Source organism: Nestor notabilis, unplaced genomic scaffold (genome assembly GCF_000696875.1).
Source record: "Nestor notabilis isolate BGI_N333 unplaced genomic scaffold, ASM69687v1 scaffold17747, whole genome shotgun sequence".
NCBI classification, from domain to species: Eukaryota; Metazoa; Chordata; class Aves; order Psittaciformes; family Psittacidae; genus Nestor; species Nestor notabilis.
Genome location: NW_009937213.1, coordinates 7,791 through 22,216, shown reverse-complemented (window position 1 = coordinate 22,216; position 14,426 = coordinate 7,791). Strand labels below are relative to the sequence as shown.

Sequence of the window (14,426 nt, the reverse complement as noted above, 5' to 3'; positions counted from 1 at the left end):
AATGTACACACCTGGTGACTTGTGTACATTAACCGTTTTGGATTTCCCTATGAGTAAGCTGAGGCAGCTGCCATTTCCATATCTTTGTATCCATGAGCCGTTCTGTAGGCTTGTGTTTAGACTAAGCCGAAGTGTATGTCTAGGAAATTACTTTGTTTTTCCCTTTCTATTCCTTTGTTCTATATCCAATCACATTACTTTTTCAAGATCTGTCATCTTATATTTTGAATATTCTTCACTTTCTTTCCTAATTCTTCACTTTCAAATGATTTCTGACTTTGCTGTCCCGTGTCTTTGTTTTTTGCCTATTTGTGTCAGCTTCTCTATTATTTTCAGTATATTCACACTACGTTGGGTCATTGATAAAATGTTGCATACCACAGGACTTCCAAGACCAGACCTGTGTGAATCAATGTCTTCATTCTAGTAAGTCAGCATGTAAATTAATGTGTGCCATGTTCATGTTGTACCAGTGTAGTTCGTTAATCAGAAAGTTTTGTGCTACTAAGTCAAGTGCCTTGGAGAAGCCAATTATATTATATCAAAGCTATTATCTTTATAAACTAAACCTGTAATCTCATTAGAAGATGATAACAAGGAAGTTTCACAGGACCTTTTTTCTATAAATCCAGGTTGATTGGCATTAATTATATCATCCACCTTTAATGATTTATTAATTGTATTCAGAGTTGGACATTCAATTTTTATTTATTTTTTCCCCAGAATCAGTGTCAAGTTGACAGGCCTGTGATTACCTGGGGCTTTTACTTTTATCTTTGTTTGAAATATTGGCACAATATTAGTTTACTTCAAGTGCTCTCAGACATAGTGAGCGATCCCAAACTTGCTGAAAAGTCCACCTTAATAGTCTAATGAGATTCTGGGTCAATTCTTTTGTAGCAGTTGCATTAAAGCTACTGAAATCTATTGATTTAAACCCATGCAACTATTTAGGGAAATAAGCAAGTATTCAGATTATTTTTGTTCAAATATACTTCAAACAAGTCTAATTTTTTTACTTATAGATACCTCCCATGTTCTTTTCTGTCATATAACATTTACAGTTTCCAGCCACTGAAGAAATTCTGTGAGCATTATCCTCCCACTTTTTTTATTTTTTTTATAAGGATTTAATATGGTGATGAGATATTGAGAACAGTTTTATTATAATTTTTTTTTTCATCACTCTGATTGTATTTTTGGTTGGTTTGTTTGTTTTCTTTAATAAGGGTAACATTCCTTAACCTAATATCATGCTTTTTAGCATTCAAATCACAAATTTTAGCTAATTGCAGATGTAAGTCTTTTAAAGGAGTGATAACTTCCAGTTCAAGCCTTCAGAATTCACATTTGCCTGTGGTTTTAAAATTGAGTTGAGAAGTCAATATATCATATAGCTAATTATAACTGATTTAACTAGAATAAATAGTAAATGCTTTGTAACCAGGAGTAAAATAATAATACCTATAATAACACCAACAGTAATTCATAATGATAATTAATAATAATCCCCTCTTTAAGGGACATCTTCATTATTAGGAACTGGTAATTGTGAATAACATTATTAAATCAGTATAAATGTCTCCAGACTTTTTTGTTGAGTCTTTCTTTAGTCTTCACTGTGACTAATAACTTTGTCTCAGGGGGTAAGGTGACCCAAGAATTGTGAAAGGTATATTTAGGCTGAGTATTTTAAATCACAACTTGCTGTGACAGCGAAGCAGGAAAACAGTCACTCTGCATATAAAAATAGACATGAATGTCTATGTAGCTCTTCTGCTGCTTTCAGTGGATATTTGTTTAACCTAGTGCATCAGTGGTGAAAGTGCTTATAAGTAGTTTTGCTTTGTGAAAGCAGTATTTAGTGACAGTCCAGTTCCTGGCTTTTTTGTGTTCAAACCACACTTATGAGAGTTTAAAAAAGAAAGTCAAACATGGTTTGGATAGATGATGGACACTGTAAGACTGAATTCCCTCTATGTCCCCAGAGAAGATATGAGCTCACTGGTGTGAGATATATTAAATAGTGTGCAAGTCTTGTACTGCTTGTTTTTTACCCATTTAAAAAGCTGTACAGAGGATTTAAATATCCACAGATATAGTCAGACACTGGTGGGGAATAATGTTTTTTTTTAATTATTTCACTTATTTAAAAGTGCTCTTAAAGAAAAATATTTCTTTAGGATACAAAATCGGCTTTCCTTTCCAAACTAGTAATTTTTAAATATTAAAAGAATGTGACAGGCTAACTAATTCTGTACAGATATGTATATATCTTTTAGTTCTACATCTGCTGCAGTTTTCTTTTGCATAATTGATTTAATCTCTAATTTTAAAGGAACGCTGAACTCTTTTACTGGACTCCGCATAGATTTCTTCAGGGCAAAAGCTGTCCTACTTTTTCCTACTTAGTGTCTGTTTAGTGCTGGGGCATTTTCTTCTGAAGCTGTAAACTACCCTTGATGAAATAAATGAAGTCAAATTTGGAATACAGTTTATTGTACAGATTTACCACCACAAGCTAGGAGCACCATCACACACCAAAACTCCTTGGGCATTTTCTTCTCCCCTACTCTTTTCCCTCGATATTTCCATTGGTCTGAAAGACCATTTTACTCAGCCTGGCTGAAGAACTCATTACCTGGGAACCGGTGAAATGGTAAAGGACCAGAAAGGCAAAAATAGGCTGAGGAAAGAAATTTAGACCTCTATATTTGGATACATGCACCCAAGTCACCCTGAATTTCAGCATTACAAAAGCCATTGATACCTCTCTGGTGGGTTGTTGCTGTTTTGTCTTTATTGCAGGTTCTTCTCATCGTCCGTTAGAAAGGGATTTAAAGCTTCTGGTCCTTCTTCGAGCATCAGAAGGGATTTACTGTGATCAGCTGGAGGAAATAAGCGTCCACCCGGGGACTATTGGTATGTAACATGAGTTCACCTTTTCATAGGAAACCAGTCCTAGGCAACAGCCAAATCTCCCACTGTTGAGCCTGTTGCTATATCATATGGGAAAACATTTAACAAAACTACACAGATTTTGAGATAAAATTTTTAACTTTCCCCAGGTGAAGCCCTAGATTTTCTGTAGAGGTTTTGTTTAGGCAAAATTTGACAGATGTGAGAAACTGGATGTCAAATCCTGAGGTCTTTATATGAGAAACTGGAGATGACTTAAAAGACACGTGCAAGGGTTTGTCTTGGTTCTAGACCTGAGATTTGTAGAAGGTAGTTTTCAAAGCTGAAGGTATTAAAACTAAGATGACCTTGCTGACTGGAGAGAAATGCATATTGCTTTGGTCTCAGTTGTCTTTGGTCTCTCTTAGAATGAAAAAAAATGCCCTCAAATGTCAAGTCTAGCATGATGAGCTTAAACTTACATAGCTATTTTTAAATGCCTGATTTAAGTGAGACTAATTATATCCAAGAGCTACTGCATGGACCCAAATGTACACATTTAAATATTTTCAAGTGCTTGGATGCATAGAAAGACTGGCAGAAGAAGGTTTGTGCTAACTTCTATATGTTCTCATATAATTAAAGTTAAAGAAATAAGTTAACTTTTTGGTTTTGCATGTTTTAAAATGTGTTAAACACTAGGTAGTATTACAGGGTTTTGTTCATTGAGGAACTTTTGTAGAGCCAGTAGAAACTCAGAATGCTAGCAAGGGAAAGTGCCTGCATGGAGATTGTAGAATATTAAAGACACCTAGAGGAAAAAAAAAAACCAAAACAAACAATCAAAAATTCCAAATTCGTTTCTGATGATGATGAAATTGAGAAACTATTGCACACATTGATCAAGCAATTACAAACTTCTAGCATACAGTTAAGTGTAATGTTTGGAAAGCAAGATAGGTACCTAATTGACAGAGGAAATGGATTGTGAGGGGGTTTTTAAGTCTAGATTACTGAGGAGTTGAAGTATAACAATGGCTAGCAATTTGATTCCCTGTGATTTTAGTGGCTAGAAAAGAAAACAGATGTATTGCTGCAGCTTATCGCACTATCCTGTGAGACTTCACAACTATTCATCCTATCCTCTTAAACCACAGCAAATACAATATCATGGAAGTTATTTTGAAAGTCTGTCTTGGTGGGATAATCAGGGTTACGTTACCAGTGTTTGCTGCAGTCTTTTCTTTGGACTATAGCTGCACAATATGTCATGGCAAAAGTTGTCTATGGAGGAGATTAACCCAAGCAGTAAAACAGGTTCGCCAAAGATTTAAAGCACTTCTTCTGAAGCAATGTGTTACGTGTAGGACAAATGTTGAACTGACACAAATGAAAAGTTTTCAGATCAGGTCAGCAAATTGGAACAAAACATTTCAATGCGGGAAATTGGAATTTTTTAAAGTTTCAAATGTAATCTTCTTGGAGCATGTCATCTGTATGAAAAGTTTCTGTATTTTAGCTTTTTGCCAGGGTTTTGGATCTCCTTTCCAGAAAAAAATAGTGACTTTTTCACAGATCACAAATATAAATTTAGTAATTTTTGGTATCTTTTATTCCTGGAGTTTTTACTTAATTTGTTTACTTCGGTAGTTTTTTTTCAGGTTGATACCTTTTCAATTCTAATTTGAGTTAATGACACTTCCATGGTACAATGCTCTTTCTTGCTTTTACATGTGATGGTAATTTTACTTTATTAATGATTTATTTCTAGTTCACTTTGTGTTTCAAGTGGAGGCTATGTAATGTTCTTACACTTTTCATAAAATATAGAAACACGCTTTAATAAGTATAAAGATTCCCTCGTATTTAGTTATTAGTTCAGTTCTTCTCAAGTCTCTCTTTACCCTAACCTTTGAACTTCTTCTTTTTTTTTGCCAGGGGTTTACGGACAGGTGCAAATTTATAGCGCTTATCCTAAGACATCTTGGACGCATCTTGGAACTACTATTGCTCCTGGCAATGAAAGGTGGTATTTTCCCAGAACGTACCTCCAAATATTAAGCTTTGTTTCCTGTCCCCATTACTCTTTTCCTTTGGAAAGAACAGCTATGTTACCTCTTTCAAGAAAATAATACTATTTTTAGATTAACTTTAATTCTAAAGAAGAATGAATTTGAGATTTTCTTCCTTCCTTCTTGCCTTCCTTCCTGCCTGCCTGCCTGCCTGCCTACATCCCTCCTTCCTTTTTTTCCTTCCCTCCCTCCCTCCCACTCTCCCTCGTGTCATACCTACAAAGTGATGTCTTAGATATCCTCGAACATCTTAGATAGCAAGAGATACTCTTCTTCAGGGAGTCAAATACTGTGCTCAATTCAGAGAGAGCTGAATTGCCTTCCACCCACTAGTGACAGTTCCGATAAACTATAGTGGAAGCTTCAATGCCAAGTGCACATACACACACAACCCTACACATAAACAGCTACATTTTTTTGTCCAAATAAAATTCAAAGCTGACTTCCAGCTCTGTAGGATATTCCTAGCACCAAAAATGGTCTGACACATCTTTGGTATGCAACTCCGTACTGGAACTGTATACCTTGTTAATCAATGGTGTGAAATAGACATTTCAGGATTAATTTCCTCCCACATATTTTAGACATCTGGTTTTGAAAAAAAAGCCCTAAAGCTGTTTTTCTTAGAGCATAGCCTGTGGATTCTATCTGAGATCTGCCTAGGCAAAACTGTTGTTAAGTTCTTTAGGAAATCTAACATAACTCTCATAAATATAATGATACTAATTTAGTAATTTGGCATTACAGAATTTTTGTGGAGGACAAAGTAGACTGGAGTCATGGTGGAGATATTGTAATCAGTTCTTCCTCCTACGAAGCCCACCAAGTTGAAGTAGTTACACTAAAAGAAGTCAATGGTCATAGCATAAGAATTAATGAACGCCTTCTACACAGACATATTGGTAAGGAATCTGTCTTCTTCTGAAGTATTGACTTTCCATTTCATATTGCATCAAGATCAATTCTACTTTATTGAGCTCTTAATTTCTTTCTCCATATGCCTTTTTCTCACCATTTTGACACTGAAAACATGATGTTCAAAATTTCACAGAATAGCTGATGTCAACATGAATTTCTGGGGATAGAATGAATACGGTGCTGAATACTTCTGGAAAACTTCCTAATAATGTTGTAATGTTCCTAATAATGTTGTAAGCAGACTGATTAACATAGAGAGAAAGTAACAGATTTTAAAGGGGGGAAAAAAGCGCAGGGTTTTTTAGGCCATTTGCATAATTTCTGTTGTGTGCCAAAAACTGAAAGATTAAAATAAATCCTTTTTTTTAAATAAAAAAATCAAAATAATTAGAGTCAGGAAGTTTCAATTGCAAATTTTATAGGTTCCATGGCATGAAACTAATGTATTTGTAATCTAATATGTAACTAAACATAAAATTTGTATATAGCTTTATTTCCTGTGTAAATTACATGGGATCTGTATTCAGTTGTAAAGAAAATGCATAATTTATTTCATTTTATTTAAACCTATAAAGTAAATTTAATACCATCTATTAAAAAAAAAAAAAAGAAAAATTTTGTTAACAGGTCAAATTCTGAAGCTCCAAACCCAGGATTTTTCTTGTGCACCACAATATTTTTTTAATTTAGTCTTTATTCGAGGTATTAGCACAAAAGTTAGTATAATAGATAAACAGGTTCAGAAATACTGAGTGTTTTAAATGGCTTTACCTGTAAACAAAGGTTCACTTGGAAATGAGCCCTGTTCCGCAGTTATTCATAGTTTTAATTGATAGTAGACTCCTTTTCACAGTTTGGTATGAAAACTGCATTTAAAAACAAAAAGAAAAAAATTAAAAAAGAAACCTGCCAGTCAGTCTTGAGGCCAGAGAACAGCTTTTAACCTATTTTCTTAGCTAATGTAGATGTAAGTGTATCCTGAGATGAAACGATTGCATACACATTAATTACTGCAGCAGTTGTTAGATATAGCTGGGTAGAAAAGGACTGATGGGAGAATTAAGAGCTACATAAATTAGTGTGATTCACCTGGGCAAATGTGATATCTGCAGTACATGTTCACACATGAGATAGTAACTCTCAGCTCTCCTGGTAATCAAAGCAGAAAAATACATACTGTTCACTTCTATTTCATCTCCCCCTAAGCAGATGTATAAAATAGATAACAAATTGCACTTGAGAATTGCCTAATGCTCTCCATTGTACATAAAACCAGTTTGGATAGCTAAATCATAGCTGTAGATGTCTAAAGTCACCCGAGATTAATTCAAAACTAGACATAAACTCTCTCAAAAGTCTCATTTAGAAAGACTTTTTTTAGGAAATACACACACAACCAAGACTTTGTAGTAAATTGGGTTTTAGCATTGTCATTCACAGAATTCAACTCTACAGTGTACTGAAGAATAACTCCAGCACATATAGCTCAGAAAAAAATAAAGTGTGATGCTGTTCATTGACTTGGCATCTGCATACCTCAGGGAAAAGGTTTAGCACCTTCTTTTTCTAAAAATGAAATATGTTGGTAAAACATAAGTGCATGGTGAATATTTGATGGGCAGGTGGCCTTTCTGTTTTTGTATTGGTGCATGTAAATTCTGCTGGAGGAAAAACACACCTGAATGTCAGTGTAGATTCTGCATAGAAGCTGTGCATAAGCTGTCAGGCTTTACGTCCCTCAAAGCCCTGGTTTATAGGTATGATAGACACTTATCACATTTCCTTTCTTGAAAATCCCCAGGGCATTCCCATGTCACAGAAGACAGTAGACGCACCCCTCTGGCTGCAGAGGTTGGACTCCTAACACGGAATGTACAGATCAAGTCTGATGTGGCTTGCACTGGGAGGATGCTGGTGGGACACTTTACAGACTCCAGTGGGACAGAGTTTGAAGGTAGTTGAGATTCATCTGCTCTCATTGACCAGACCAGTTCTGCGCAAGAAAGTATGATCTAAAAACAGCTGTATCCATTTGCATGTGCTATGCAGTTTTAAGCATAAGTAGTGAAATACATATTTTAGATTCTGTGGGTAGTTGTTTTATACTATAGCTTTATATATTTTTATAAAAAACCACTAATTGCTAGCAATACACTGACAGACATTGCCTGCTATTATGTGACTGAATGCTGTTTAAATGAGTGACATTCTTACTGGTTCTTATGTGATTTTGCAAGCTTTTATTTCACTATAGTTATCTCATTGCAGGTGTCCTTCAACTCTTAAATATTGAATTTCTGAACTTTGGGCCTCCTCAGCTTTCTGCTATTGAATTCAGGAATATATCCCAAGAGTCCTCTGTGGTGTCATCCACCATTAATGGTAGCTGCGGAGCTGGCATTAAAGCAGTTATGAGCAACTGGATCTTGTTGCGTGATAATATGGTGTTCAACACAGTTGGACCTGGCATCGATTTGGAAGGGCAAAATCATTCTCTCATCAGGAACCTTGTTATTCTGAGCAGGCAGCCAGAAGACTCATTAAACTGGGTTGCTGGCATCAAGGTGAACCTTGCCATTGGTGTCTCCCTCTGTGGCAATGTTGTAGCAGGATCTGAGCGAATTGGCTTCCATATCAGAGGGCAAGAGTGTTTGCTAGATGGAGGGTTTTGCAGCAATAATGTGGCCCATTCAAGTCTCCATGGCATTCATCTGTACCACGGAGATGGATTTCAGACCTGCACTAGAATCACAGGTTTTCTATCCTATAAGAATTATGACTACGGTATCATGTTCCACCTTGGAAGCAGCGTCATCATGGACAATGTGGTGCTGGTAGACAACACTGTGGGACTCATGCCAGTAGTGTATTGTCTCTATGCCGAGCAATGCCACACGGGGAAAAGATTCATAGAACTCAGAAACTCCACCATAGTTGCAACAAGCTCAACTTTTGACTGCATCAGTGACAGGATCAAACCTCATTCAGCTGATCTAACAGCCAAGGATCGACCACCATCCTACCCTTTAAGAGGCCGTGTTGGGATTTTATGGCCTACATTCACCACTGTTCCCAGCCAAAGGCCAGATAACCCATGGCACAAAACTGGGAATTGTACAAAAGTCCTGGGACTCATGAAGCTGAAAGGTTAGTCTTCTGTGTCCAGTAGACAGATTATTCTGTCACTGTTTTTCTTAACCAATTACATTTTTCTAGTTGAAGTTGCAGACTTCCACACCCACAAATGGAAAAGAGGGGAAATTCAAGCCTCAGTGACATTTATAGCTGAATTGCTCTTCAGATTTATGCAGTTCAACACCAACAAAAAAAATGTATTATTTGGTATTTTTGACTTCCTGAATCTACTGCAGTGTAATTATGTCGTGTGCTAATGTATTTAAATTAATGCATAAAATAATGTGTAATATTTTACCTCAAACATGCCTGCGTTCTGTGCTATCTATTTTTCCACTTGATTCATCTCTCTGATCTACAGTTACCTCTAGCTAAATGAAGATACTGAGCTTGAGATGTGAATAGCACACTTTGTATAGAATTTGCGTAGAACATAATGACTACAGCTGCAGAGAAACAGTTATGGCTTTTATTGTTATAAGGGATTGCACAAGAGGGATAAAAGTTAGTTATGTATTCTGCATCTTCGGTTCAAATGAATTTTATAGTTCCCAGAATAATTTCTGCCCTTAGTAGAACCTAGGTAGCTGGTTGCTGTGGCAGGATCTAAATACCTTACTGGTTTTAATTTCTTTATCCCTCACTGTTACATATTTTTGTAAGAAAATACTTTATTCTCTTTTTACTGAGGAATAAGGGATACAGGGAAAGACAAATAGACTTGCCAAGGTTCTCAAGGAAAATTTGTGGCAAAACATAGATTTTTTAGCTGCAGAAGAGTTCAGTGACAGACCCAAACACATGTCACCAGACCCAGCTCATGATATAATATTAACATCTGACAAGTGGATAAACCATCCAAGGCAGGCTGTCATTAAGATGGTTCTTACTGAATCAAATGAAAATTTATTAATAGCCCTTGCTTTTGTTTCTTTTTCAGTTATTATTTCATTTGATTTAATTTCCTATTGGCATGAATTGGTTTGTGTCAACTTAAGATATAACTTAGCTATGTAATATTCTAAAGCCAACTCAAGATCTATGATGAATGCAATTAGTCTGATTTAAAATTATTTGTACATAGATATACACAAGGAAGCAACTTAATGTGGAAAATGTCATAGAGCAAAACCTTTCTCTTTCTAGTTCTGGCACTCCTCTGACCATTTTCCTTACCTGATCTTCTCTTAATCCCTGCAGAAGTCACCTTTACTGGTTTTACAAAGAGCTGCTACAGTGAAGACAGGGATGTCTGCATCATGTCAAGTGCTGACCATTTAGGCATCATGCCTCTTATCACTTCAGAGACATCAAGGATGTTACATGTCAATGAGAAGGACAAGTTCTACTTTCATCCAACAAGGTAATATACTTCCTTTTAACTTATTTTTTCAATGGTTTATGTGAAAAATCACCTACACTTTTGGGCCTATCCTCACATCTGTTTGTATCAGCTGTTGTTTTGTATTGTTTTAGAGAGAGTTTAAGTGATTAGTTTAGACTGGATGTCTAGCTGCAGAGCAGTCCCATTCTTTGTCTCTGCTCCTGTCTGGCAAAACCAAACAAGCTCAGACATCAAACAAACATACAGAAATACTTGAATCCAGAAAAAAAAAGCCACAAACCCCCAGAAAAACAGCCAAGCAACCAACAAAAAAACAACACCCCCCACCCCCACCCCCAACTTATTTTAGAGTAATTTCTTTAAAATTTGAGGTTCAGGTTCAATCAAGGTGCATCTCCAGACCAGTCCTCTTAGATTTCCCCTTTTATTGACATTTGTATAGCAAAAACACCCCTCACACATCCCATTTCTTAAAACTACATCCTGAGCATCTCTGACTTCTCAGCCTTAGGCTTCAGAAAATGTCAGGACCTCCAGCAAAGAACCCTGAGACAGGGAATGTCCTTTTGGCTGGGGAAGCGGAGCTTTATTTTTGCCTGCGAGATCACATCAGAAATGTTGATCAGTACCAGGCAGCCTGTGAGATGTCAAATGATTGCCAGAACTGCTCATGCCCAGGGAGAATATCATCTGTGTGTGGAGGAGCATGGAGGAGGGAGGGGAGAGCTTCATCTGTTACTTTAAGTCACTGCTGGTTGCAGCAGTTTAAACATACCACATCCAATAGAAACCACATGCCTATTTATTTATTACAACCAGTGAACTCAATACAGAGGCTATGTCAGGAAAGCCTTCAAGTAGAAAAAAAAATCCAGCATGGATTCTACTTGCCAGTCAAAAATAATTGGAGGTGTCCCACATTGCTACGTTTAGAGCCCCTCCAGCCTTCTGCCAGAATTTTTATTTTATTCTATATTTTTGCTTTTTGCTCTGGGCATTAGTTTGCGTGTAGATTTCTGAGACCTGTCCAGCTTGTCAGCTCCCATTATGTTTCACTCTTGTATCCATCCCATGATATTATGCTATTAGTGAGCCGCTGAATACGCAGTCCATTGCAAGAGCTGGTGATTTTCAAGCATGATGAATGCAAATGAATTACTGAATGCTTTCTCGGTAGTCTGGTAAACCTCTGAGGGTGGTTACACCTCTTGGTGCTCCTCATGCATTATCTGCATGCATTTATTTAATCCACCTTTGCAACTGCTGAGCTTGATCTAGACTGGGGCTGCATTGTTCTGCTTCAGCATCCTGAAGGGATATCTTGATGGATATGTCCTGTCAAAGAGAAGGTGAGGATTGCCTTAGAGCAAGAGAGGAAATAGAAACATCAGGGAATATAGCAAGACCATGAAGTACTTTGCTTGTCCCATTGGTAGACCTAACCTTCTGAAATGCTGGATCTTCTGAGAGATGTTCAAGAATTGGCTGTCAGGATCAGAGGATCTATCTTTGTTCTCTACCTCTTTTGAGTTGTGCTGGTTTGGGGCATTAGCCCATTTGTTTCTCTGCTGTAACTGTAAATCTCCGCCTATATATGTTTTCTGTATTCAAAATATCAATAATTGGCATTTTCTAGCTGAAGTCCAAGAAATTCTAAGTTTTCTTCAAGATTTAATGTGTATCCAAGTGGCAATCTGAAGATCCAGAAAAGTCTGGACTTTGCTGGATTACAAGTCATTATATTTCATTGTATTTTGTGATGAGTGACATGGTCAGTTGAAGAGTTCCTTTAAGCTGTGTTAAACCTTTAGTCAAAATGCAGTTAAAAGCACTTAAGATCCCCAACATGTGATTCAGCTCAATAAACTTTAGTGGTCCAAAAACTAGGGATGTAATCTAAAGACACTAAACTTATACTGTAGTCAATAGAGACCCTTGTCTATGAAATGATTCATCTCAGCTGTCCTATTTATGCCTCCGGTGAGGTGAGTTCCCCTCCAACAAACCTGTTCAACATGTACATTGGCTTGGCTTTGTCATGAGCCAGCTAGCATGAACTCAATCAATGCCATAGTTTGGGAGCTGCTCAAGGATTTTTCCAAGCTGATAGTTTGGATGTGACCATCCTTTTTTAAATGCTAAGGGAATTTAACTCTATAGACATGGACAGACTGTACAAGTTGATGTCAGAAAAGGATGGGTTCTGAAACTGATTAACTTGGATAGATGGACCCTCTGTGGCCTGACTGTAAATATTATTCCTGCTTGTTCCAGGAGTCTCCAATTTTTTCCTGCTAGATCCCTCCCTCATACTTTCTGCCATTTCATCTTGCTTCATGCTTTCTTCTGCATAAGCTTAGTTTTCATGGGAAGATGCAATTTTCTGACCCTTCAGAGGGCTCCTCCATTCTAGAGTGCAGAGGTAAGAACAAGGCAAACAGGTACTGCTGGGCAGCCAATGTTTTTTAACAAAATACTATGTACAAACCAATCTGTCAGCAAAAAGTAAACTATCCATTACCTGGTGGATGTGAAGAGCAATGCCTGTGCCATAACAGCACTGCATACTGCAGCAGAGATATTCCTGATCACTTAGTGAGATAGCAGCCAATACACATTTCCTCTTCAGTCAGCAACTACAGGTTTCATCTGCAAGAGGTAAAAAAATTAATGGCATATGGATATTGATGGGTGCATCACTGCAGTTCCTTGAATCAAGAAAGCCAAGAAGGAACCAGAGGTACTCAAACTGCTACAGTATAGTTGGCTGTAAGGACCATGACAGTCCATGCTGGCCAAGACAAACCCCAGGGAGGAGGACATTTGTTGATAGAAGTTATACTGGGAAGAAGATTATTTTCTCTGTCCAAATCCAGCCAATATTTGGAGAGAGAGGATGTTAATTTGTTTGGAGGGTTTTTTTTTCTGTTTGGATACAAACATGTCAAAGTATAAATATTGCTACAGAATTTCTTTTCAGAGCATGCTAGATCTCACCTGATATGCTCAAGTTTCACTCATTTTCACTTATTTTCCATGTTTTTATTTTCTTGGACATGTGAGTTCACTTGTATCAATAAGTGAATATTAATATATAGCATGTATGTGCAGAAGTGTTAGTTGCCAGTGTAAACGAACAACAGCACAATATTTTTCTTTTATTCTCTTCATAACAACATTACTTCTCCTACCTGTCAGTGTACAGACCTCTGAAGATACCATGTTCCCTGAAAAAAGATGCAGAGGCTCAAGGAAGGCCCTTTTCAAGGATTTGGATGGAAGTGTCCTGAACCTAGAACCACCTGCTGCTGTTTTCCCGAACTCAGAATTTGAATGGACACAGTTCTACTTGCAAGCTGGTAAGTGCCTATGCTCTCTGGAGTGCTTACAAAGTCATGCATACATTTGACCCATGAGATGTGATTTTACTCCAGGCTTTCACTAAGACCTACAACTGAGGTAGAGATGATGGTGATCCCAGACTGTGTGATGCCTTTCCAGGATGTAATGGATTAGTGTAGAAGTCTGGGAGATCTCATTGCCTAGTTCTGTATCCAGTAGTGCCTTTATGCCTTCTTGCAGAATCATGTCACCTGGCATCATTCCAACATCTTTTACTCTTTACAGTTTAATTAATTCATTTTAAGACCAGAGCAGAACTTACCTGCCCTTTGCAAAGTCCTCTGAGAGCATTAAGACATGACACATAAATGCTACCTAAATGCAAAATAATAATAATTGGCCCAGCAAGGATTTTCATCCATATCCCACTGAGGAGATAATCAAGCTGAAAACCCACTCCAGAAGTTTAAAGACCCCTCTCTCTGCTTTAAAAAGGCCCATTCTGCTCAGCAACCACTTTCTGAAGGTTCACACAGCAAGGCTCCGTTCTCATCCTGATTAAAACTCTGCTCTCTGATTCCAAATAAACTCTTTAATTACAATTAGCTTTTCCTGCGCCTGCTGCTGATGGTGGCCATTTTGCTGAAAAGGCGCATCGTTTGTGACTCCAGCGGTATGGGAGACTGATGGAAGGGACTGTAATTAATCCTATTTTC

The 14,426-nt window shown here is 37.3% G+C and overlaps 1 protein-coding gene across 1 annotated transcript in view; it reads left to right on the top strand.

Moving 5' to 3' along the window:
- The window catches only part of PKHD1 (polycystic kidney and hepatic disease 1 (autosomal recessive)), a gene marked incomplete at its 3' end in the record, with an annotated part of 176,819 nt that extends 163,092 nt beyond the window's left edge, over positions 1-13,727 (top strand). Inside the window, exons 52-58 of the mRNA XM_010018724.1 lie at positions 2,809-2,922; positions 4,837-4,924; positions 5,718-5,872; positions 7,690-7,842; positions 8,157-9,035; positions 10,224-10,386; positions 13,567-13,727. Of these exons, the coding sequence (XP_010017026.1) occupies positions 2,809-2,922; positions 4,837-4,924; positions 5,718-5,872; positions 7,690-7,842; positions 8,157-9,035; positions 10,224-10,386; positions 13,567-13,727 (1,713 nt within the window). The remainder of the gene's footprint in view (positions 1-2,808; positions 2,923-4,836; positions 4,925-5,717; positions 5,873-7,689; positions 7,843-8,156; positions 9,036-10,223; positions 10,387-13,566) is intronic.
- Positions 13,728-14,426: the final 699 nt, after the last annotated feature.